General features: G+C 40.1%; 1 protein-coding gene across 1 annotated transcript in view; it reads right to left on the reverse strand.

Moving 5' to 3' along the window:
• SUCLG2 (succinate-CoA ligase GDP-forming beta subunit) overlaps window positions 1-24,958 on the reverse strand; it is a 219,919-nt gene extending 194,961 nt beyond the window's left edge. The window contains exon 1 of the mRNA XM_026650233.1: window positions 24,857-24,958. Within this exon, the coding sequence (XP_026506018.1) occupies window positions 24,857-24,940 (84 nt within the window). The 5' untranslated portion in view covers window positions 24,941-24,958. The remainder of the gene's footprint in view (window positions 1-24,856) is intronic.
• Window positions 24,959-26,615: the final 1,657 nt, after the last annotated feature.

A 26,615-nucleotide genomic window follows, 5' to 3' on the forward strand; every position in this document is an offset into this window, starting at 1 on the left:
AACAGAAGTTGGTCCAATAAAAGATATTATTACCTCACCCACGTTTGTCAGTCAGATGTGTTACACAGGCACAATAAAAGGAAAAGTCAGGTATCTTTTCCTGACCCCCCCCACCACAAAACCTAAATATACCAGGCATTTATTGGCTATTTCTAGAGAGTAAAGTTGACTCTTTACACTGCCACAATCATCTCTATTTCCTGCTGTTTTGTTTGTATAAAATGCTCAGGGCTAAAGGATGCTCCCTCATCTCTCTGTAATAGTAGCATGTTATCTTAGGGATGTCAAATTAAGTTCGTTCCCTACCCAGTTTCCTGTTGCTTGAGATGTCACAAGGTGATAAAAATTAAAAGACAATTAGAAAATGAATAAGAACACCACAATAATTAAACAGGAGTGTAACAAACAGCATATCTTACAGAAGGAAACAGTTTTCATATATAAAAAGACATTTGGAAATAGCAGTTAACGAAGATATTTTAGTTCTTATCTGTATGCAGCATTAATTACGGTCAGACTCTCAGGATCTTTCATCTGACCCACAAGGTTTCTTCCAAGTGTCTGCTTAAAAAAGCAAATCAAAAAATAAAACCTCTTATTTTTTGTGCATTTGAACAGGAAAAACTGCCTTAATATATTCAAAACAAAAAAAAACGTTTTCAAATTGTAGGGTAATTGGCTGCTTGGGAAAAGATACTACCTTAGTTCTCCACAGAATGAAATCTTCCATTTAGCCACAAAACGGATACACGGGTAGTGCAAGCTCCACCACGCTGCCCCACCACTATCCCTGAGAAGCTAGTTCAGTTTCATGTTCATTCAATCTTTGGCCTTTCTGCTGAAACTACTAGCAATGACTCCAAGGATGCTGGCACAACATGCTCAAATTTCAGATGCTAACTCACCATGAAACAGACTAAAGAGTACCCCAATTCATCTCACATACCTTAGAGACACAGCTATTAGATATCCAGCTAGCAGTAACCTGGATAGGATCTGAACTTATAACTTAGAAAAGAGGGTATGTAATTCATTATCCAATCCATTGTGCCAGTCACTTTGCATTGTTTTTCCACTTACTTTCAGTAGGTTAATTTCTACATGGCCTTATCTTACCCCAAAGAATAAATGTTTTTGTGTGAAACTAAAAGCCGACTTCATACAATCTATTCAATGTGCTTTGATGTTCAGAAATGGCAGCTTTCGACCCGCAAATGTTGAACAAGTTTTGGATTGGTAAAGCAATTGATTGTCCTGGGCTGATACACCAGTTTCCAGATCCCTGCCTGTCCATGACAGATAAAACTCAGCCAAATACGTAACTGTATAGCCTTTAGCTCAATCAGCTGGTGGCTGCTGGCAGGCAATATCTTGCTGAAAAGTGTCATCGTTTGTGAAAATCGTAGCAAGAACTGGAGAGGATCACGTAAGACTTTCAGCCAGTTACCATCCTGCTTTAAAAGCCATAGATCTGTAATCTTTAAATAACACATTCTCTCTAAATATTAATGGGTTGGTGTGTTTTTTCTTGGACAAATATTAAAGCATTGTATAAACAGTGACGGGAGAATCTTAATAGGATGGATTCAGATAAACATTCAAAGATTCAGATATTCAACTCTACTTTGGAATTTTGTTTAAGAATAAGAATTTCAAAAATTATTATGTAATTTCCTGCGTAACTGAACATACAGTTACATCAACTGAGCATACACACTGAATACTGGTGGATATAAATGGCAAGTTATACATCCCAGTATCCATTTGCATGCATAAATTGCAAGTTTGCATAAGCACTTCTGGAAATCAGGCACTTTTTTGGATAATCTATTAAAGAGGCTCTGCTTCTGGACTTCAACCTGCAATTTACTAGTGTTCGGTTTAAAACAAAGTGCACTTACCAAAATATGAATGGTTAATCTACGTGTACAAGGTTACTAAAACATAATTTTATAAAATAATCAGACAAACCCTTTAAGGCAAGGACTGTCTCTTACTATGTACTTCCTACAGCATAGAGCCAAATGGGGTTCAAATAATTGTTTCATCTGTGTAATAAATAATAATAATAATAATGTGAAGTTTGAGAACAAACACAAATTAAGGAAGATACACCAAGTTCTATGGCATCCGTAAATGTTCAAATCTTACAAATGGCATGTAACCAGATTAACAGACAATTTTTTTTTTGGAGTAATGCATACACAGACAGACAAAAGGAATCCATCAATAAAACTGCACTCGCCATGCAGAAGTAATTAAAAAAATGCATCCATTAATATTACTAATTTCAAATAATGACTGCTTACAAAAGGGGTTCTCAAACTGGGAGTCGGGACGCCTGAGGGGGTCATGAGGTTATTACATGGGGGGCTGCGAGCTGTCAACCTCCACCCCAAACCCCGCTTTGCCACCAGCATTTATAATGGTGTTAAATATATTAAAAAATGTTTTTAATTTATAAAGGGGGGATCGCACTCAGAGGTTTGATATGTGAAAGGGGTCATCAGTAAAAAAAGTTTGAGAGTCATTGGCTTACAACATGGAATTCTTAATGAAAAGAGATTTATTTTAAGCTCTTTCACGACATGCATTTCCTCACTTTCAGAGTATTTTACTGACAATCAACAGGCATTTCAAAATAAAGATCCAACAAAAGACTGCCAAACCGGTCTATTCTGGTTGTTCATGCTTCTACATAGCTAGGGCCCTACCAAATTAACGGTCCATATTGGTAAATTTCACAGTCGTAGGATTTTTAAAAATCATAAATTTCATGATTTCAGATACTTAAATCTGAAATTTCACGGTGGTGTAACTGTAGGGGTCCTGACCCAACTCTGAAGGCAGCAGCGCAGAAGTAAGGGTGGCATGGTACGGTACTGCAATCCTTACTTGTGCGCTGCTGCTGGTGGGGCGCTGCCTTCAGAGCTGGGCACCTGACCCCTCTCCTGCGCTGCCTTCAGAGCTGAGTGGCCAAAGTAAGGGTGGCAATACCGCAACCCCCCTACAGTAACCTTGCAACTCCCCCCACAATCCTCTTTAGGGTTGCCCCAGTTTGAGAAACGCTGGTCTCCCCTGTGAAATCTGTATAGTATAGGGTAAAAATACACAAAAGACCAGATTTCCCGGGGGGAGACCAGATTTCACAGTCCGTGACTCGTTTTTCACGGCCATGACTTTGGTAGGGCCCTACACATAGCTAACACTGGGAAGACAGGAAGGGAAAATAAAATTTCATAGTTCTCCAAAATCCCAAATTGTCCGTTTTAAAGCTTTCAAAATTCTCTTACTGTGGTAGCTTACTCTGCCATTAGTCTGCCAGTTTCAGGAGACCGAAGAGTTTCCAATTCAGCTTTACACTACAAAGTGGCTTGAAAGTGACTGGAGGGCCACAATCTGCTAATGAAAAGGCAGCTTTGAGGGGAAGGAACAATTTAAAATAGTCATCTTTAGCAATTCACACCCACCTTCTCCCATTCCAGGTGCCTGTTCGACCTACTCACTCCCCACAAACTAACTCCCCTCTCCCCATTTAACTTAGCAGATGCACAAGATATTTTTTGATTATTTCAAATAGGAGATCTCAACCATGCTTTGCTGGGAGTCTGAAGTCATCAGAAAGATCAATCAGAATGTTGGACAGCCAGTGTCCCCAGCCTGAGTCTAAGTAATGGACAATGAAGAAACACTCTTCCATGCTGCTTTTCAACTATATAAAATACCCAAACAGAATTCATACGTACAAACAACGTAAGACAAAAACAGTATTTGTCCCAGTTAAGAATTACATTAGACAAGTTTAACTGACTACTCAACTAATGTTTGTAAAGTTCTTGAAAGACAAAATGATATTTAAATATAAATATTATGCAGGATTTTGCCTTGCCTGGGTTAGTGATGAGATTTTTGATAGCTCCACCAGAAAAGCAAGGTAACTTGAAGGACTTATTTTCCCCTAGCAAGAGTTTTTCAGGGCAAATCCATAGTTTGTACTTTCACAATCAGTAAAAGAAGAAAATGCATTTGTGGGGATTATTTTATGAGTTATAGTAAACAAAGCTTGTTTGAGCCACTTTATTTGGACAAATGTAAAAGGAAAAACAACACTCAATTTCATGACTTGCAGTATCCCTTCTTTATTCAAGATAGAAAACCAGTATTCATATCATGAAGTGAAGATGGCCATGTTAGAAAGATTTGATTTTAAGGCTGGTCAAATGAAATACAAACTAATATCTAACACCTACCCGCGCAATTCTGCTTCACTGAACCAACTATAGCTATAACCTGTGCTCATAGATTCTGTGTGAAGCAGCTCTACCAATGCAAATGATCTGCCATATATTTATAGTGTCCAGGTTTATAAATATGGAACATCTTGTAATGGGTTATATTGGAAACAAGTCATCTGGGAAGAAAAATATGAGGGGGAAAATCCTTAGGAAGTGTGTCTTAATAGACAACAGCATCTACCTTTAGTATATGTTATCTAAAGCAAAAGTATCTAACCAAAAACGTATGTGCTTATCCATCAGATTCTCTACTGTTTCACAACTTATTTCACTAGTTTATGTGCTATGATGGGTAATACAAAGAAATCTTTACAGTTCCAAGTGTATGTGGAAGGAAACAAACATACAAAGAGGATAATGAAAAAGTCATCAATAATAGAAGAAAAGATTTCTATTACACTGTGAGCTGTTCAATAAATGTAATTACAATATTGTAGTAGAAGTTCATATCAAAAGGAACAGCAGGAAAGATAACTGGGGAAGCTTTCAAATGAACCAGTGTTGTAGGCTTTATTTTGTATACTTATACAAATGTGTGGCCGAAGAATCCATTTAAAAAACAATCTGATTGATTTTTTGACACTTACGCTCTGCTGTCAGAAAACTAACAAGAGCTGGATTGATACTGAATGAAAACTTTGAAAATAAACAAAAGATGTTTGTATCCGACAATGCTCATTTAAGGAAAAAAAAGTTTATCTACAGTAGTTAAGCTATCAGACATTTAATTAAATAAATGTGTGTTTATGTATACATATATTTTTTAGTTAAATGTACTTTCTTGTTTGCTTCCTGGTATGGTAGTAGCCAACACACGAACATTTCAAACTAGAAATAAGTTGCAAATTTTTAACAGTAAGGGTAACTAGCCAATGGAACCAAGGAATGCGGCAGGGCACCACTCATTTGAAATCTTTAAATCAACATGGGATGTCTTTCTGAAAGATGTCCTTCAGTTTAGCCACAAATAATTTGGCTTGATGCAGAAATCACTGGATGAAATTCTGGCCTGCATTGTCTCTCTTTCATAGGAGAACTAACTAGGATGATTCTGCAGCAAATCTAATAAATCTCCGTATTTCAAAACGTAACATGGGTACACCATGTGCACCACATTGATGAGACTTCTTACCCCTCCCAGAGATAAAACAATGTTAAACAACTGCATTTGGAATTACCAGTTTAAACCACACTGCCCTCATTAGTATGGCCTTAACCAGGACACAGCCCTGTACTACTGCACAGAGAAGAAAGAGGGCACAGTCTTAGCCTGTAAAAACCACACCTAAATCTCCTCCTGGTGGAAATGGAGGTTACCCTCCTCTGATCTAAAATAGTATGAAAATATGACAAGAGTAATGGATTTTTTTAAGTTAACCATAACTTTGTGAACAATCCTATTTTACATGAAGTCATCTTTTCATTCAGTCTCCTATAGGTTCAGCAGGGGAAACTTTTCATCTTAAAGTCCCAATGTTGTGACATTTTTTAAAAGGACTTTTGAATAGGACTTATTTTGAAATGAACTGAAGATGACAGGTACAGACAGCAGACTCCAATTAATAATTATAAGCCTTTTGGTTCCACTTTCCCTTTTAAAGTACACCATGAACATTGTTGCGCAGTAAATATAGTCTGCCTCATAAACGGAAAAAAAAAAATAAGTCACACTTGCAAGTTCTTCAAGGACTAGAACATTTTGATCAATAAACTGCAAGGACAATTTACTGTTTTATACTGCTGAACCGTATACCCACTCTTCGGAATGAGTGAGACCTGTCACTACAATTGTTAAGGTTTATGTAACCATCTCAACTTCAAATTACACAAGTAATAAGATTGTGAAATATGCCCCCTAAACAGACTGCGTTCTGAAAGCTAGACAGCCTATTCATTTGGATAATTATTAGCATTCCTAATAGATATGTACCTTCTAGAAACAAGATGCTAAAGTCAAATAACTAGGTTAATCTCACCACACAGAAAAAGCAGAAAAACTGAGGGTTCGGTTTGTAGCTACGTTTTAATGAATGTTTCCAATTTTAAATAGCTAAAAACTGGTTTTAAAAAATTATACTCAACCAAACATTTGAAAGCAGAACCAAGATTTTCAAAGCTAGACGCCAAGACTTAAGTACCTAAACAAGTGGCTAGATTTTCACAAGTACCGAGTGCTTGCAAATGCCCGCTAACCTCAGTGGGATCTGCTGTGCACTCAAGGCTGCTGAAAATCTCCATTTGTGTGTTTAAATGTGGCTTTACCCCAGATTTATATCAAGTACACACTGGAAATAGTCAAAGCTGACCATATTTGCAGTCTTGAAACTTTCCTGTGAGGAACTGGCGGACCTTAATGATCTATGTATCTTAGGTACACCTCTACCCCAATATAACGCTGTCCTCGAGAGCCAAAAAATCTTACCGCGTTATAGGTGAAACTGCGTTATATCAAACTTGCTTTGATCCGCCGGAGTGCGCAGCCCTGCCCCCTGGAGCGCTGCTTTACCGCGTTATATCCGAATTCGTGTTATATCAGGTCACGTTATATCGGGGTAGAGATGTAGTTATATGGCCCCCATTATTTCAGTGTGTGAGCTCTTCACATTCATTAATATATTTACCTTCATAACACTTCTATGAGGTAGGGAAGTATTAACATCCCCATTTTACATATGGGGAACTAAGGCACAGAGAGGCTAAGGGACATGCCTCAGACTCATAGACTTTAAGGTCAGAAGACACAAAAGTATGTAGCGGAGAAGAGACTTGAACCCAAGTCTGTCTAGTGTCCTAATTAATGGACAACAGTCTTTCCTCTCTGGAACAATCACCCAAACTCACTGGGGAGTTCATCCTTTGGAGCAGCAAGACTTCAGAAGGGCTACGTTTAATATGATTCAAAGAGATTTTCACATACATCAATGGTGGCTTATGTCACTAATTTAGTATTATCTCATGCACTCAAACTAGAGCTTAGTCTTCTATCGGACTTTACAGATCTTGCCCTAAAGTCTTTCACAGACTTTGAGACTCAATGGAAAGCCAATTTCCTCTTGTCATTACAAAGCAAGCTGTTTTGAAGTAGTTTAACAAAAGCCTCAGCAGACTACAGATAGAAAGTCAAGAAACACAGCACATTCCAGTATGAAACATCAAGAAAGTGACAATCTAACAGAAATCAAGGGAAGTGCTTACCTGAAATAGTGATATTTCAGTTCCACAAAGTGAAATTATTTTAGCTGAAAAGAGTGAGAAAAGGAAAGACATTTTGTACTCTTTTCCATTTTCCCCATTAGTTAAAAGAAGCTGCTCTTTTTCCCAGTCTGCTTTAAAAAGGGACAATGGGAGAAATGATCATTCCAGCACAATCTAAGAAAGCAAGGACATAAGCCAAGGACTGAAAACCCCAAGTCATCATTAAATTCAAAAAGTTTAAATAGCTAATTTGTTGCCAGTTGACTTTAGCAGCCTCATGAGAAGTAGGCAGCCACACATTATCAACAGAACCACATTTTTAAAGAGGATTATTATAGCAAGGTTCCTGCATCACTAATTCATCACCTCCTACATATGAACAATGGAAAGGCAGCTGTGTTGATCATAAAGGTTATAAAATATTACTATACTGGTTTTAAACAGTTCAGTTACACAAATAAAATTAAAATATGACCAGTTATTTTTTTAAATGATATTAAAGGATATCCAGTGGAACCGCCACCCAGTCTCCAATTGTGCATGCCCGGTTTTGCACATGCATACATCAGCATGAAAACCTGCACATGAAGCCGAAAGAGAAGAACACCTGCGCGCACACACAGGATGGTGTGTGAGTGTGAACATTCTATTACCTGTGAACACAGGTGTGAGAATGCATCACTTTGGCATGCAAATCTTAGTGCCCACAAGTATTTATATCCACAGCTGGAGGCTACATTCTGAAAATCAAGACCCACAGACCTGACCTGCACCACTGAAGTCAATGGGAATTGGTCCTAAAAGAGTTGCAGTCACACACTAAAGAATATGACCAACTTGTTTCCCACTCAACCATCTATTGTGTCTGAATATTTTCAGTTTTGGTGCATGCTACTATTAAATTCTAACCTCCCTAGAGGAATGTTAATTAAAAAATAAAAAAAAGTGTAATAAACAGGCGACCTATAAATGTACTGCAGTGTTACACGGCCCTAAAAACAAAAGCAGGTATTAAACTTTCAACTCACAATTCCTCTTGGATTGTGAGTATGGTTTCTCTGTATTAATCTCTTCAGAATCTGACTGACTTAAACAGCTCCTAAGGTCAGAAGGAGGAGGTAACTGGTTTTTCATATGTGGGGGGGGAAATGACTAGAAGCAATATCTGCATTATTCTCTCAATTAAATTTTTATCACGTATTCACAGGCACTTAAAGTGGGAAATAACATTATTCTTTCCTTCTAATTTCAGCGTACTAGAAAAGCAAATACTGGTTTTGACTTCTGTAATATTATAAAACCAACAAGTATTTAAACTAATACCCAATAAATATCTATATTAATACTATGGACAAAAATATGGCCAGATTAGCCATGCTGACTACTTCTCTTCCAAAAGACAAAAAACTAGCATCCCACAAACAGCAACAAGGCTACATTTGCATTCACGGCATCAGACCTGAACATTTGCACTCTGCTAGTAACAAGAAAAGAAGGGGCAAAGAGGGAAGATTCAGCAGAGAGGAAATAAAATGGTGCACAAGGACAGCAACAATGGCAACAGCAGTTACTGCTCACCTGAATGGACAGAATGAAGCTGGAAAAGTGACATAATTAAATAAATATTAGGAGTCAGGTGTTGATACCAAAACAAAAACACGACTCAAGTTGGCTCCATGATGGAGATGGGTGACTTTGACTCAAAGCCTCCTTGTTAGTGGAAGCAAGAGTTATGCAGGAGAACATCCAGTATTGCAAGTTCATGTGACATATGACCTTCACAAAGCCTATGGCTGACAGTTTAAAATAATAATTATAATAATAATAATAATAATAAAGGCACCAAAAAACAGAAGAGACTCTAAAAGATAAAGCTGAATACACTGTGTAGAGTAAAAGAACAATACTGTACATCTTCATGAACCAGAAGTTCAAGTAAAGAGAAATAAAGAACCAGCAACAACACTTGAAGTCTTTGCTGTTCACTGACAAGTGATTAGGAAAAAAAATAAGCCAGTTTGGTAGAAAGGCAAACAATGAATCACTTAAGCAAAGTCCAACATAATAGTCCCCTGAGCTGGCTGTCTACCAACAGTAAAGAGTAGGGGGTGGAGAAGGAGGGGAAGAGAAACAGTGACAGGAACAGAGTAGTTGGACACTGTAGGTCTCTCCCTCAAAGATGGCCAATGTCCAAAGTAGCCAAAAATACAGCCGTTTATATCTACTGGCTGTTTTGTGGATTATCAAAAAATCAGTCATCTATTCCAGTTCTTACTGGACAAGTTTTCCTTTCACAAACTGCTCCACCACAACTAACATGTGGGGGTCAGAATCTAAAAGACAGAAGAATTGAATGAATATGGAGACTCACCTATAGTCTCAGTCCTACAGGTGGTCCCTGCAAGGAAGAATGAGGAACCAGTGACAGGCAATATGACGAAGCTTTACCGCTACAGCTTGTGCTGCACCTATTCTGTGGATAAACAGGGCTCTCATTCTGGAAGATTTCACAAACGCTAAACTAACTTTGATCAAAACAAAAACAATGTGTGGAGATCTACAATGCTCAGATGCCCGGAAGCCCACCTACCAGCAAAAAGCTGACCCTTAAAGGAAAACTTATAAAAACTACATTCTCTTACCTAATTCATGGATAACATTGGATTATCTACTTATTCAGGCACAAGAGTCTTTAACTTCCTTTTAGTTCTCAGTCATGCTTTTTACATGATATTTAAAAGTGCGCAAACCTACTGACAGGAGAAACCAACATGAAATGCATCCTTAAGCATTAAGCAGAGCCATTACTTTTATTACAACTAGGTTTTAAAATACTCCCAAGTGTTTATTTAGGCTATGTCTACTCTACAAAGTTAAGTCGACTTAAATTACATCGACATACAGTAAGTACGCAAGTAAACCAGTTGTGTGTCCACACGACACTCCTTGTGTCGGCGAAACGCATCCACGGTAGCAGCACTTGCATCGACAGAGAGCAGTGCACCGTGGGTAGCTATCCCACTGTGCAACTGGCCGCAGGGTGTTTTAGGAAGGGGTTTGCAATGCCTCACGGGGGCAGGTACAGTGTCACATGTTGCAGGTTTCTCAATCCCATCATTCTATGGGCATCCTACTAGGTTTCTAGATGCTTTTCAACTGCCCTGGTAACCTATGAGCCAGCCATCTCTGTCAGAAAGCATGGATCCTGCACTGCTCTTCAGTACTGTGCAGTACATTATGAACATAAGACTGTAAGAGGAGCTCAACGGGAGGGGGCACCGTTCAGCTGAGGGAGGCCTTGAAGGAGCATTTTAACACTGAGCCACAGTAATGTGTGTTCCTATAGTGTGCTGAGTCTGGCATTGTTTGCAGTGTGCTACGAACCTTGTAATGATTGCTGTGTGGGTCCGACACTAAAAATGCACGTGCACCTATTGCTATTGTCTTGAATGTTAGCGGCAGCCTGGAGAATAATAAAGATAAATTTGGTTTCCATAAGTAGATTTTTGTTCCACACCCATGCAAACGTACCTATGTAATGCTGAGGTAAACTTCAGACATGCAGGGGAAAGTATTTTTAAAGGGGATGGAACAGGGAATTCACAAACACATACACCAACAAGGCTCTCACAGCTGTCGTGTTTAATCTCCCGTGGGGTGGAGTGCCTCAGGTACTGCTGCAACCCTGGAAGATACATGGAATGGGGGGAGGGAATGTAGGGCGGTCCTTCTGATTCTCTCCCCTGGTCTACCTACAGTGATTTCTCCCCACAGATCCAGCCAGAGACCCACAGCCTCCTCACCCCACAGAAGTGTGTTTGCTGCGTGGAGCCGGCATACTCAGCCGGGAAGATACAATGTGAGCTGTCCATGCCAAGCAAACAGGAAGAGCAATTTCAGAACTTCTTGGGGTTTTAAAAGAGGAGGGGCCCATGGGTGTGTATCTGGCTGCAAGAGAGTACAGTTCAAAACGGTGACCAGAATGGTCACAGTGGGCATTGTGGGATACCCCCGGAGGCCACTTAGGGTGACCTAAGCAATGCAGTGTCTATACTGACGCTGAGTTGCTCTAACTACACACCCTAAGCTCTACACCGCTCGTCGAGGTGGTTTTATTATGTCAGGGTAGCAGAATAATTAAACCGGCAGGAGGAGCATTGTAGTATGTACACCTCCATAGTTAGGTCAACATAAGCTGCCTTATGTTGATTTAACTTTGTAAGGTACACAAGCCCTTAGTCTATCTTCATTTGTTAGGTCTTCAGTATTAGGTCACCAAAACATTTTGACTTAAGATATCTATCCTCCCGTTAGCATACACAGAATTTAAACACAAATTAAGCTTAGTAAGAGTTACAAAACCTTAAAGTCATTCTGCATCACATTATATGCATTCTGTTGACATACTTCTCCCCAGTCCTCCTCCCATCGTTCCTTCTTCCCCATAAGTGCACTTGTTACTTCCCTGACCAAATCTTGTTACTTCCTTTCCATTGTATCCCTCCCCTCTCCCCAACAAAAAAAATTATTGGACTGGATCATGTGGTGATTTCCATTTTAAAAAAGAGTTACTACATTTTATATCTATCTATACATAAACAATGATTAAAGGTCTAGAAAACATGACCTTTGAAGGCAGATTGAAAAAATTGGGTTTGTTTAGTCTGGAAAAGAGAAGACTGAGAGGTGACATGATAACAGTTTTCAAGTATATAAAAGGTTGTTACGAGGGGGAGGGAGAAAAATTGTTCTTCTTAACCTCTGAGGATAGGACAAAGAAGCAATGGGCTTAAATTGAAGCAAGGGAGGTGTAGGTTGGACATTAGGAAAAACTTCTTAACTGCCGGGGTGGTTAAGCACTAGAATAAATTGGTTAGGGAGGTTCTGGAATCTCCATCATTGGATATTTTTAAGAGCAGGTTAGACAAACACCTGTCAGGGATGGTCTAGATAATACTTAGTTCTGCCATGAGTGCAGGGAACTGGACTCGAGGTCCCTTCCAGGCCTAGGATTCTGTGAAACACCTAGCTGCTAAGCTAAAGTGTTCCTTACTTATACTAGCACGGCAAAAACTATTTAATTATGCCAATTTTGTGACCACTATAAGGTTTTTGCAGTATAAACTTTTTTTTCCCCAAAACACACGTGTAAAAGTGTCTAAACACCCATTTTTATCCAAACACCTGCTAGCCAAATGACTAAACCTACTTCCCAGTGTGTTAAACGCCTGTGACCTCATACCTCCTCTCACCAAGGCCACGCTCCGTGCCATTTAAAGGAATAAAACAGTTAAGACTAGTAGTTAATTGTCAGATGCTGATCAATATGCTAATTACAAACATGTAATGATGGAAATTACTACATCTCTCTCGTTTTTGTGATTGCTTCTTTGCCCTCCTGGCTTCACTCCATGGTCCTCCTCCCCACCCCCTTTCATTTTCCTCACAGTGGAGCATGGTGTATTTTTTCCTGCATTGTTTTCAGTCTGTTCCTCTTTCCCTCTATTCCTTTACTTCTTATAGATTCACAGAAATAAAGGTCAGAATAATCATGTCACTCAAGGGTGTGGATTTTTCACACCACTGAGCAATGTAGTTATACCAATGTAAGTTTGTATGATCAGTTGGCAAGAGCAAAACGGGACAAATGGCCAGTCTGGACAAAAAAGTTGGGTGCACAGGAAGATTCGGGGGGGAGGGGAGCCAGCAGCAATGCCAGCCCTGCACAGGGGGGAGGGGCGCGCCTCAGGCCAGTGGCGACAACAAGTGGTTCAGGCCAGCCTCACACGGCGTTCCATTTTCACTTTGGGAAATATGGTCACCCTACCTATGAGTCCTCATTCTCAAAGGAAACCTACACAACACTTTCAAAAGATGAGTCTGGGAGCTTAAAAGCATAACATTGCTAGCCACTAAAAACAATGGACTGAATAGAGACACTGGAATTATGGCTTATTGCAACAATCTAATAACTCCCCCTCAGCCAGCTGCCTCCCCGACCCCTTCCTTTCCTCCCTATGACTGGAGGGGTGTTAACAGGCCACTTCACCTTGAATGGTCCCTTGAAATGTGTGTTAACTACTTTTGCTAAACAATCTGTTTATTTATCTTGTATTTAGCTCTGAGGGCTTGTCTACACTTACAGTGGTGCAGTTGTCCTGCTATAGCGCTTAATAAAGATGCTACCTGACAGGAAAACTTCTCCCATACTCCACCTCCCAGAGAGATGGTACCTAAGTCAATGGGAGAAGCCCTCCCTTCACCACAGCACTGTCTACACCGGGGGTTAGGTCAGCATAACTATGTTGCTCGGGGGGATGGATTTTCCACACTCCTGAGCAACATAGTTACACCAACATAAGTTCCTAGTGTAGACCAAGCCTTGGTAAGTTTCCCAGACCTGAAGAAGTGCTCTGTGTAAGCCTGTCTCTCTCTCCAACAGAAGTTGGTCCAGTAAGAGATATTACCACACCCACCTTGTGTTGCTTAATGTCACACAACCAGATTAAATCAGAAAACATTTGCAAAATAAATAGTTATGACAGTTTTTAAACAAACTTCAGGATTTACAAAACTTCAACATAATAAATCAGTACTCGGGATGTTTATTGAGCATCCACATGCTTATAACTCAAAGGCGCTCGGAGCACCTTCACATTTCTGGACCCAATTTTCATTGCTTTTAAATAAACCTATTTTTTGGATAAAATGTAAGCGTAATAAAAATTCACAGATTCAATTCTATTTTGTCAATGGACTAGCTATCAATAGCACTGTTTTCAATTAGAAATTATTTTTAGTCAAATTATGGCCATTTTGCTTATTTAAACTTCAAAGCTTTAGGAAAGGCAGCTTTCCTGGACCTAAAAATAAGGGCTTTGAAGTATCTATTGAAAATAGACTGCAATATACAACTGTGTAATCAGTTGCAGAAAATACTGTAATACGTTCCCTGCCTTTACAAAGAAATGATTGTTGGTGATATGCATTACTAACTGAAAGAGTGAAATGAAATATCTTCTCCACATAAATTAGAAATGTTCCTTTTATTTTAAATATCTTAAGGGGAAATTTAATATTTTTGCTCTCATCTTATAAAATGTTTAACTTCATAATTTTTCTACAAGGTAAAAATTACACTTTTATGCAAAATATAACATTGAAGAAATGCATTGCATATTTAATACAGCCAGCAGAAAAAGAAAATCTAAGGCTGTTTTACCACCTACAAAAAGATAAAACATTTATGATGTTCAGACTATGCTTTCCTATGAATTTTCAGTATACTTACTTCAACCTAATTTAAACTTTCTGAATTCTTAAGAAACCCAAGCCACGACCAATGAGTTGGTCACAAGTGCTTCTGAATTCCTAACTCAAGTAATCATTTTATCAATGAAGCTTTTCAATACTGTTGTACATTAGAGAATATATTTTTTTTAAAGTCTGTTAAGGAATTGTGACGTTTTCTGATTAAAATATGGGGTTATATAATTGCAACAAATCTTGTACAAAGGTTGTCAAGTAAGGTGTCTATGGAAAGGTTATGATTTGCTGAATATGATTATGCTATTTGTATGCATGTAGCATTTTTGTATTTGAAGTTATGAGCATTGGCTCTATACCTGTGTTTCAAATATGTTTGCTCCTGGGGTAACGCCCACAAGGTATTTAGCCTGCACATCTTAAAGGGACTATTCAAATTAAGTGGCTTAACTCACAATGGACCATGGAAGACACCCATCCGTGCCTGATGGACTTTCATGTGAACAACTAGAGTATAGGTAATGCCCTCTGCTGTTAGTGAAATCATGCATGAGCATGTGACTTGACCATGTGACTCCAAACACCATCTTGCTACCTATAATTTTCCACTAGCTGTGCTGAGGGCTTTGTTTGAAACAATGGATTTCCCTCCACATGGCAGAAGCTATAAAAGGCCCTGGAAACATCTCCATTTTGCCTCTTTCCTGCTCAAGTCTCTGGACTATGAACTTATACTAATGGGAGCATTCTAACCAAAGGACTGAGGATCTTCCAATTATCTGGAAGCAACCAGAGACTTGACTTAAGCCAGCAGTTTATTCCATCACTGCTACAAGCCTGAACCAAGAACTTTGCATTTATTATATATACTTGATTCCGTTAACCAATTTTAACTCTCACCTTTCTTTCTTTTTATAAATAAACCTTTAGATTTTAGATACTAAAAGATTAGCAACAGCGTGATTATTGGGTAAGATCTGAGTTGTATATTGACCTGGGTGTGTGGCTGGTTCTTTAGGAGCAGAACCACCTTTTGATTTGATGAAACAGGTTTTAATAACCACTCATCTTTAAGTCTAGTGCCTGGGTGTTGAATCCAGGACTGGATTGCCTACGGAAACTCCTTTTCTGACTTCTTGTTAGCCAGTGTGGTCAAACAGAAGTTTACTTTTGTTGCTGGTTTGGTATATCTTAAAAGGAGAATAACCACCACTTTTGGGGTGTGTCTTCCCTATTTCTCAACAGTTTGTCCTGAATTTGATATTCTCAGTTGTGACCCACAAAGACATGGTGACAGGAGTCATTCACACTTTATGGAAAACTTAGATAAACACTCAATTTAGAAACAGTCTGGCCAATATTTTCTTGTGTTTACTAGGGAATCAAGCATAAAATGGGATCACTGTTTTAAGAAATTTTCTGCTCCTGTTCTGTATTACTTTAAGTCACATACTATAATAATCTTTATGGTATCTAATCACATCCCCACAGTGGACTATGATTTTGAGCAGCTAGCAGCATAACATTTTTAAACAATAAAGATGCAAATATCCATTGTAATAGAAAGAGATAGGAGAAACAGAGGAAAACATAATACATAAACAGAACTGTCCAAAGTGTATCTTGACATGCAAGTCAGTTTACTAAATCCAGGTGGGTTTACATAGTTTCCACAGACTAGACTGAAATGAGCTCAAGTCACCATGGTACATCCATGAAGGAATACAACCTTCTGATTTCCTGGGTTATTCAGTTGGAGTGAAACTGAAAAGTCAAAAATTATTCAATTGAGGCAAGCCCCTAAATAAGTGCCACACAGATACTGGTGTGGCTGGAATAGGGGACCAAATGTTACAAGCATTTTCCACCTATCACATATCACTTTTTACCAGAATTTCTCCATTAGTCATGTTGGGTATTGGAAAACCACATGATGGAAATTTACACTGCTGTCATCATCAAATCCCAAAGCAAGGGTCTGGAACACTATAAGCAGTGTTAAAAACATAAGAACGGCCATACTGGGTCAAACCAAAGGTCCATCTAGCCCAGCAGTATCCTGTCTTCCGACAGTGGCCAATGCCACGTGCCCCAGAGGGAATGAACAGAACAGGTAAGCATCAAGTGATCCATCCCCTATCGCTCATTTCCAGCTTCTGGCAAACAGTGTTATCTCTTCATCATCAGAGACTTTGACCTTAAAGTGGATTTCTACATTTCCAACATCACTGATCAAACACCTCAGAAAAATAAAAGTCTATTTTTAAGTCATCTTTAAAACAAAGCAATCTTGCTTCCTGGAAATGCAGGTACATTCACTGCATATGCTCAGCCATTTGAAATGATTGAGACACTTAGACCTAGGAAAGTTCATTGTACAATAAAAGCTAATCAGTGAGCTGAGGGAGTAAGAGAGAGCAGTCCTTCATCAGAAGTGTGTTCTTCCAGTAGCTAAAAACACTACCTGTCAGCTGACAACATTAATGAGGCACTGAGTGACAGGTCACCTGCAAGCCCAATGCCAACCCACACCAACTTCACATAAGAGACAGTACAGAATGAATAGAGGTGCGAGAACACTCAGCTGTTGGTAGATGAGCCAATCAGTAACCGGCCAATCGTCTTCAAACCAGTTTCATATTGGACATTTGAAAAATGGGAGTAAGGGAGGAGAGGGGAAGCAGCTCATGTTCTGTATTTGAGGACTGAAGTGGGAGTCAGGAACTCCTCAACACTCAACCCGGCTCTGGCCCCAACTACATCTGTGGCACCAAGCAAGTCACTTAACCTCTGCCTTAGTTTGCTCATTGTTATAGGAGTGGTCTATAAAAGAGATGTCTACATATATATATATATATATATATATATATATATATATATATATATATATGTAAATAATTAAACAGGGTCCCCACACTGAGATGGCACTCGAGAACATAAATCACCGTTCCTGGGTTTTGTGAGACCAATACAATTTATTGTTGTGCATGCAAATGGCTTTTACTGCATAGCTCTTCTTACAGCTATTACAGGCTATCTAAAAATTATAGCAAGTGATTGTTAATGTGAATTCCAAAGTCACTCTCACGGTACTTTTACCTCTGCCTTGCACTTGTACATTTTTCCTTTACCAGACTCTTTCATGTCAATACTGTGTAACAGGAGCTCTTTTATTATTTCTTTTTGTTAAGCAGTAACTGCCTTCCTGGCTGCCATTTAATTGTTCTTTAGTCTATGGACCCCTTAGCGGAAGATCTAAAAGAATAATGAAGTGTTCCATTGGTAGTTTGTGCCCAGTGTTTAATGTCCTGCTTCATTTTTTAGCCAAAAATCTTTGACAACCAGGGAGAGCTAACAAATATGCTCAAAAATCTCCCTTCCCCCTACTTCCCTGCCAGAATTCATCTAAGTCGCTGACATCTCCGAGAATTTAAGTGGACAAGAGTTAGGTACCATAGCTAAAGTAAACAACAGTAAGAACATCTCTTTTTTCAGCAACACAAATTGAGACTATTGCTCATTATCTATGCTCTAGAGTTTACCTGTTCTTGTAATACCTTCCCATTTTTCATCTTGGCCAGTTTTTATTCCTAAGAGCTTCCTCACTGTTCCTAAAGTATTCTGAATACCCGACATATGACTGGGTGTTTTTAAAATTGCTGTTACTGAGACTCTCGAAGTATTTATTCATTTTCAGACAAATGCAACTCTTCCATGTACAGTTTAATCTTAAAAACCTAATTCAGTTTGGGACAAGGACATAAATTAAGGTCCACTGAATCCTGCAGGTCAGCATTCCATCTACTACACCACCTTTAAGATGAATCTCAGCTTTATTAACTTAAATTGCATGGGCACTATATAAAAAGTCACATTCATTCTGCAGAGCAAGAAAGCACACAGGAAAGTTGCAACATTTACAATGCAGCTTGTACAACCTCATTTAACTGATAAGAACTTGTATATAACCTTTGGTCCTTCACTGGTAGACAGCAAGAATCCATACCTTTATATTATGAAAAGAAGAAAACTAAACCTGAACCATTAATTATGCAGGACAGAGGGTAGAAGTGAATGTTAAATTACTGTGTTTTCCAGTGCCAATCAATAATCAGTACTACTCAAATTAAGTAAAACCTAAAGAGAGTGTGTTTCATGCAATATACACAAATGAATCTATGACTTTCAAAGCAACAATTTAACACTTCATATTCAAGAACAGGCCTAATTTTGAATGCTGACTTACTATCAGGGACTTTATATTTCTGTAAGAATTTGTCACGGAATCATTAAATACACCATATGATCTATGGACCCCAAGATATTAAAAAGGGAAATTTAAATAAATTAAAAGAGTTGTTTTAAGACAAAGTCCACTATGCATCCACTCAACACTGAGGACGTGTCTAACTACAATATTATGATTTCTGCAGATAGTGACTTATATGTTGTCAGGTCACCAAAAGACAGACAAAAAGAAACAAAAGCTAATTCAATATGTTGGAAGATGGAGCACTGTTGCTGTTTGAGAAGTCTATGGGCAAGCAGAGAGAGAGAGAGAGAAAACCAACCAAATAGAAAGCTGGTAATTCCCCTGTGGATAAAGGTGATATTCATAAGCCTATATTTACTGAATATCTTTTGTTCTCTGAATCAGCATACAATGGGATTAACAATGTAAAATAAATCTGTCCTTACAAATAAATGTTTGCGTGTATAAAGATGTTATCGTTACCATCTGTAACTTTTCTGAATTCTCCCTTTAGACAACCAACAATATTTGGCTGCTATGTGAGACTATGTCAGCAGCAGCAGGATAAATCAGAAAATAGATAGAGAAGGCTTCAGGTCATCATGTACATCGTCACGCCAAGAAAGGATTTCTGCCTACAGTATGTGTTCAGTGCTTTGTCCAATCTCTTTTTTTAAATGGCACAAGCAATTGGAGTAGCAACCCTTCCCGAGCAACAGTCCAGCAAACTCCACTGTTAGAAAATACTTCAATATTCAGTCTAAAGTTTTCCTCTACTTAATTTCATCCCATAACTCCAAGTCTCTAAACTATTGATCTGATTTTTAACTGAATAAATATTAATTATGGATCAGTGCATAATTACCAGTTTCTAAGTTACTGTCATAACCAGTCATGCTTATATCATGAAGCCCCACATTTTATTAAAGAATTTAGTGTAAAAAAGATGACAGTACAGATACACTGGCTCAGCAGATGGCTAGAAGCTTGCTTCTTCAGCAGAGCATATTAAAGAAGTGGATTTGCTGGAGTAGTTCCTTGGGGTATATGCTCAAAGTTGCGAAGTATATGCTTGAAGCTACAAAAAAGAGATTGGGTTGCCTGAGGGAACAATACACTCAGATACTCAACTGAAGGCATGGTCAGACACTCGGCAAGTAACCGAGTTTGGTTAAGTAACCACAAAACTGTACTAAACAATGAGCTGGATTTAACAAAATGACATCCCTAAAAAGCAAAGGAATCGACAGCTCACAATGACAGTCAACCCCTTTAAAAAAAAAAAAAAAAAAAGGAAAGGAGAAGGGTAGGAAGAAAATATACAGGGAATAGTTACCCCAGCCTGACACCGGGTGGGAGAGGAATAAGTATATAAGGAAACTGTGGTTATTAAAGACCCAGGCTCAAACTCCTACGCATTCTTCATGACATCTGTTCTGCAGGTCATTTGGTAGACAACAGAATCAAATGGAGGTTAAACAAAATTTTCTGTTGACCCAATGTTTTGCAAGGATATGGCATAATATTACCAAACATGTTACCCTGCCAGAGGAAGGGAAAAAACAAGGTGATAGGAGGAAAGTGACTTTGATACCTATACAATACAAGAACTCTTTCAAAGAGCACCAAGTTGTTCTTACAAATGAATACTGATTCTCCAGGGACAGTGTCTACCCACAGCTATAAATAGTACATTAGAAAGTAGATTCCGTACCACTAGTTATTCTTATACTAGGCTTTACAAACTGCTAATTAATCCAAACTATACCCATGTGAGGTGACATTTGTTTAGGTGAACTGGTTGGAAATTAAGGCAGGGAGGATGAGTGTCCTTATCCTCAGAGTGTCACAACCAGAATGAGTACCCAAGAAGTCCCTCTCAGCTCCCACTGTAGTTCTCTGTCCACCTGGCTTTGTCTCTTACTCACACACGCTCTACTAGATACCTAGAAGTCAGTCTGAAAAGTGCTCAATAGAAGCAGAATAGAAAGTAGATGCATGGCAAAGTTTTTTTGCCTTTATATAAAGCTGTGGTCACCAGCACAGAGTCCCACTGTCTTAAAGGCACAAGGGTCTATCTGCATCGAATTACTTGCAAGATCAGGGCCTACCTAAGGTTAGATTTTCAAACATACATTATCTGACCAGGGCAAAAATATTATGTTTGCAGTAATAACCACTGCTTCCCCATACCATAACAGATTTATCATAATGTCCAATGGAACTGTCATGTCTCTGTAAATTAGCACAGGAGGAATGGGCCAAAGGTTTGCTCCACATTTTGTTTTTTTGCAAGGATATCCATGAAAATCTGCAAGCTTTTCATGCACTGCATGCCTGCAGGGTTCAAGGCCCTCTGGACATAATACAACTAGAGCTCAAGGGCAAATCTGTCATCCACAAAGAGTCAAACTGAAGTATAGTCTGAATCTCCAAGAAAGGTTTAAATAATTTACATGAAGCTAAAGACTCAAGAGGAAAAGTGTGAGAATTCTGGTTTTGGACTATAATTTATTTTCAATATATCCATTTGTGGTATGGCAGAGCATGAATTTTATTTGGATCACTACCAGCAAACACTTTAGCATACATTTAACTTTACTACCTGTACAGTGTCATCAAAATCAGTGAAATTACTCACAGTAGTTAAAGGTTACACACATTGGTTGAAGGACTGGGGCCCACCGACATTTTTTAATGAATTAGAAGCTAAATGGGGGGGAATCATGGAAGAAATGCAATAAAAACCTTTATAATCACTGTTCTTTATTTCTATCACAATAATACGCAGAGGCCCTGATCAATATTGTGCAAGACACCGAACATACACATCTGAAGGCATTGTATCCCATTTTGGCCCATTCTTGCAAACATTATTGGACCTAGTGCTTACTACTGTAAATAATTCTATTAACTTCTGTGGGACTACTCACAGAACTGAGCCCTATCACCTTTGGTAAGTGTTTACAAGGCCCAGATCTTCATAAAGGCCCAGATCCTCAGAAGATACTTAGGCTTCCAACTTCCATTGAAATTAACGGAAGTTAGGAGTTCAAATACGCTTATGGATCTGGGTCTTATTGTTCAAACAGATCCACATGGACAGATCTCTGCACCCACCACTAAGCCCTACTGAAGTCAATACAGCTTCAGACAGGTGCAGGCATCTGCCTGTGCAATTCGTATTGCACAATCAGGATTATACATTGTAAGCATCTTGTGCCAGCCAGGATCACATCTTTAGCACCAGCAATGCTCTTGGAGCTAACATATAAGACTGACAGTAGTTACATTTGGATGAAAGTGTGTCCTTGGATATCAGTTCAATCTAATTGTCAAATACTACACCCATGATTATTTACCATTTAACTACTTTATATAAAAGGAAGGTGGATATAGTTGGTACAGGTAGTTCTAGATTTAAAACTGAACTAGGAGTGAACAATTATGTAATCTGCCTCTGGTTACAGATGGTCCAGGTAGACATAGAAGTACTATTTCTTTTCCATTAAGTGATGTTCAGAATCAACAACGTACTTTATCTGAAATAAAACTCACGGAATACTGTACTACCGGGAATGACACCTGCAGAGCAGAACAGGACTGGAAACATGCTCTGTTAGCTCTAGAGGGCATTGCTGCTGGGAAAATACTTATACTCTGAAGCATGGACCAAAGCAAATATCTGTGCAGCTACTGACCTGATAAAAAAGGAAAAATAAAGCGGTTGGCTGCCAATGATACCGTGTCTACAATGCATGTCTAATTTTATCCCTATGATTATTACTGTACACCGTGAGCCTGCAGTCCTGGTGAACACCAAACTCCCATTAACTTACAGGGAAGTTTTGCCTAATTTAAAGACTGTAGGAAGTGGTTCATTAAATGTTTCATAATGCCACTAAGACCACACAACTATGGCATGTAGATCAATTATTGACCTTCTTGGGTAAACTATTGTGCCCTGGACATCACAGACCCAACTGTTCCCTTAGTTATACAAGTGCAATTCCCACAGAAGCCTACAGGATTTGTACTCCTAGAACAAAGAGCACCAAGGGCAAATCTGGTGGTCTTCCCATTTTATTTTTATTCCATCATCCCAGGCATGATAACATTACTAGAAATATAGTGTCTTTCCTACTGCATTGTTTAAATAATGTATTATGCTGAGTTCTTCCACAGTTAAAAACAATTAACAATAGATTTAATTAAAATATTATTTCTTTGCATTCTGCACCACTGTCAAATAGCTATTAACAAGATAATAATAAGCAGCCATGATACACTTTACATTTGCATTAAGAAAACTAGGAGTGGGCGCCTAGGAGGGAAGACTTGCAGATGAAATAATTAACCAAATCTAAAAGGCTACTCTAGAAACCATCTGGAAATAGTTATCAGAAGGTAGTTTTTAATTTGATTTAAACCATAATATTCACATCCTGGTTAAAATTACACAAATGTTAATTTTGGTCTCATTAAGCAACACCAAGAAAATGGATAACAACATTGCTCAGATGGCCTTTTGTAATTAAACAGACTCCCCCAAAAAAGGAACTCTTTTCAGTTTACCAGATTTCTACATAAATTAGCCCAAATGGGAAATCCGAACAAGCAGTAGGTTCGGATTTTGAAAAAGGTCATATAAGCCTTGCACATAGAGCAGAAGTGAAACTTAGTAGCTGTCAAACACAATAAAACTAGGCAGACCATTTTCCATTGGCTGATTTTGGCCATGTCAACAGTATGCTTATGCTGCTTTGCTGCGATAGTGTGGACACTTCCTACAGCGACCAAAGGGGTTTTTCCATCAACGTAATCCTCCTTCCTGAAACGTGCCATGAGAGGCAGTAGCTAGGTCGACAGAAGAATTATTTCACTGAACTAGCCGGGGGGGTTGGTCAGCTTAACTACAGCACTCAGGAGTGGGAATTTTCCCACCCCGAGCACAGTTCTTACTTTGGACCTAACTTTTAAGTGTAGATTATGCCTTAGGATGCGATCCTGCAACTTGTTACCCACGAGCACAAGGGTTTACATGGGCAAAAGGATGCAGGATCAGAATCCTCTTGTTGTTTTCTTTCTGCAAATACAATACCACCTAAGTAAAGATTTTAATACACTCCCAAATAAATGACACTCTTGAAGTCAGAAGAAAGCCAAGTTCCATAAACTAAACAGGAAGACACGTCCGTGCTCACTGGAGGTACCTGGTTTTTGCATATTTTTGACAAATCCTGCACATACCTCATTTGCTGTAAAGCTGTAGGGGCGTAGCCCTAAACATCAGATAACCTCCGTGCCATCATTAGTTACTAGCACATCTGCAGGGGGCTGTCCTGGACTTTAGGACAAGGGCTGCCTCTGACAGCACAGCAGGGGAGAGTGGAAAAAGAAGAAAACTTCAGGAGCGCTGCCTGAAACAGGAGGGTTGTGAACTTGGCAGATTTCAGAGGGGCAGCCTCTAGTCTGTATCAGCAAAAACAAGGAGGCGTCCTTGGGGCACCTTAGAGACTAACACATTTATTTGGGCATAAGCTTTCGTGGGCAAAAGCCCACTTCATCAGATGCAGGTATAAACAGGCAGCACTTTGTAGCCTTGCCCAGGTAGGGTGTTCGGATGGGCACGCGTTAAACACCCACCATGGCAAGGGGCCAGGAGTGGGGGCAGTGTGGGGGCCCCCACTGACCGACCCCCCCCAGAGAGAGGGAGACATGGGGGGGCATTCGTTGATCAGCCCCGCCCCGGAGAGGGGGCGGGGGTCCCCCATTGACCTGCCACGCCCGGGAGGAAGGGCTCCCCCCGAGCAGCCCGGGGCGGGCGGAGGGAGCCGAGCGCACTCACCGGGAAACTGCCCCTCAGCAGGGCGGAGCGGCGGGCCAGCCCCCGCAGCGCGGTCCCAGCCTGAGCTGCCAAGGGAGACGCCATCTTAGCCGGGCCACGTGGGCTGCCCCGAGCCGGGGGAGGAGCCGCCGCCGCCCGGCCCGCCCCTGGGGCGCGGCCCGCGGGCGGGTGTGTGGAGGGAAGTAGGGTTTCGGGGTGTCTATGGGGGAGGGGTTGTGTAGCGGGAGGGGGATTTGGGGTGTCTGTGGGGGGAGGGGCTGTGCGGGGTTTGGGGGTGTTATGGGAGGGGTTGTGTATTGGGGTGTCTGTGGGGGGAGGGGTTGTGTAGCAGGAGGGGGCTTTGGGGCGTCTGTGGGGGAGGGGATTTGGGGTGTCTGTGGGGGAGGGGATGTGTAGCGGGAGGAGGATTTGGGGTGTCTGTGGGGGAGGGGTTGTGTACAGGGAGAGGGCTTTGGGGTGTCTGTGGGGGAGGGGTTGTGTAGCGGGAGGGGGCTTTGGGGTGTCTATGGGGGAGGGGTCGTATGGGTTTTGGGGTGTCCTGGGAGGGGTTGTGTATTGGGGTGTCACTGTGGGGGGCGGGGTCTTGGGGGTGTCACTACAGGGTAGATGTCTGTGCGTGGGAGAGGGTTGTTTGTGGGTGTCAGTGTGGGTGAGCAAGGGGAGAGTGTTTGGAATTAGTATAGGTCGGGGGTTGGAGATGTCACTCTGCGTGGGGAGGGGGATGTTTAGGGGTATCATGTGCAAGGAAGGGGCGTGTGTTTTTGGGTGAGACTAGGGTGACCAGATGTCCCAATTTTTATAGGGACAGTCCCAATTTTGGGTTGTTTTTTCTTATATAGGCTCCTATTACCCTCCACCCCCTGTCCCAATTTTTCACACTTGCTCTCTGGTCACCCTAGGTGGGGCGGAGGATGATGTGTTTGGGGGTCCCAGTCAGAATCCGTTCTTCTCACCCTAACCCTGCAGTCTCTGGCTTTACAGAAAGAATTCATGATGTGCTCTGCTGCTGCATGAGAGATCATCCATTAAGTACAAAGTGCAGCCTAGCCCCCGCCTTATACTTGTTACAAAGTAAAAACTGGGGGCTAAAATTTCAAAAGTAACTACTGATTTGGGGTACCTCCATGGTTGAGACCCAAACTTGATTGTCTGCAAGTCCTGAGCACCTGAGTTCTGAAAGTCAGGCCCCTTTAAAGTGTCTCAGATGGGTACCTAAAAATGTATATACTTGGAAACACTAGTCACTTCTGAAAATCTTGGCCCCTAGACTTCAGGGAGAGGAAGACTATCAGAGCTAAGAGTCAGATCCACCATCTTTATCTAAGAATAATTTTTCCCAGTTGGGGAAACAGTTGAAAGTTGCAAATCTTTCCACTGCACATGTGACAGGAATGCGCCGTATACAGAAATGTGTTTGGCCTAGAGCCCTTACTGTGTATAGCAAAAAACACATTTGTGATCTCAGTAGCTCCTTTCATAACAATTTAATATTTTATGATGCATGTCACTTAAACTGATTCTTCCTTCTGAGGATTTCAAAATGATATATAAACATTAGTTACCCTGAGAGGTAGGTAAGTAAATATTATCCCCATTTTATGTTACAATCTCTGTAAATTGTGGGATGAAGAAATGATTTGAAATCCCTTTTTCTCAAGACTAGGATGTGATGACAGCCAAAGGAGAACCCTGCTGTGAATGCCTAAGGCTTATTGACAAAAAAGGCATATTCTTCAACAAAAACTTTAAGAAAGAGTTA

This window comes from Terrapene carolina, unplaced genomic scaffold (assembly GCF_002925995.2).
Source record: "Terrapene carolina triunguis isolate 2854851 unplaced genomic scaffold, T_m_triunguis-2.0 Scaffold89, whole genome shotgun sequence".
Lineage (NCBI taxonomy): Eukaryota > Metazoa > Chordata > Testudines > Emydidae > Terrapene > Terrapene triunguis.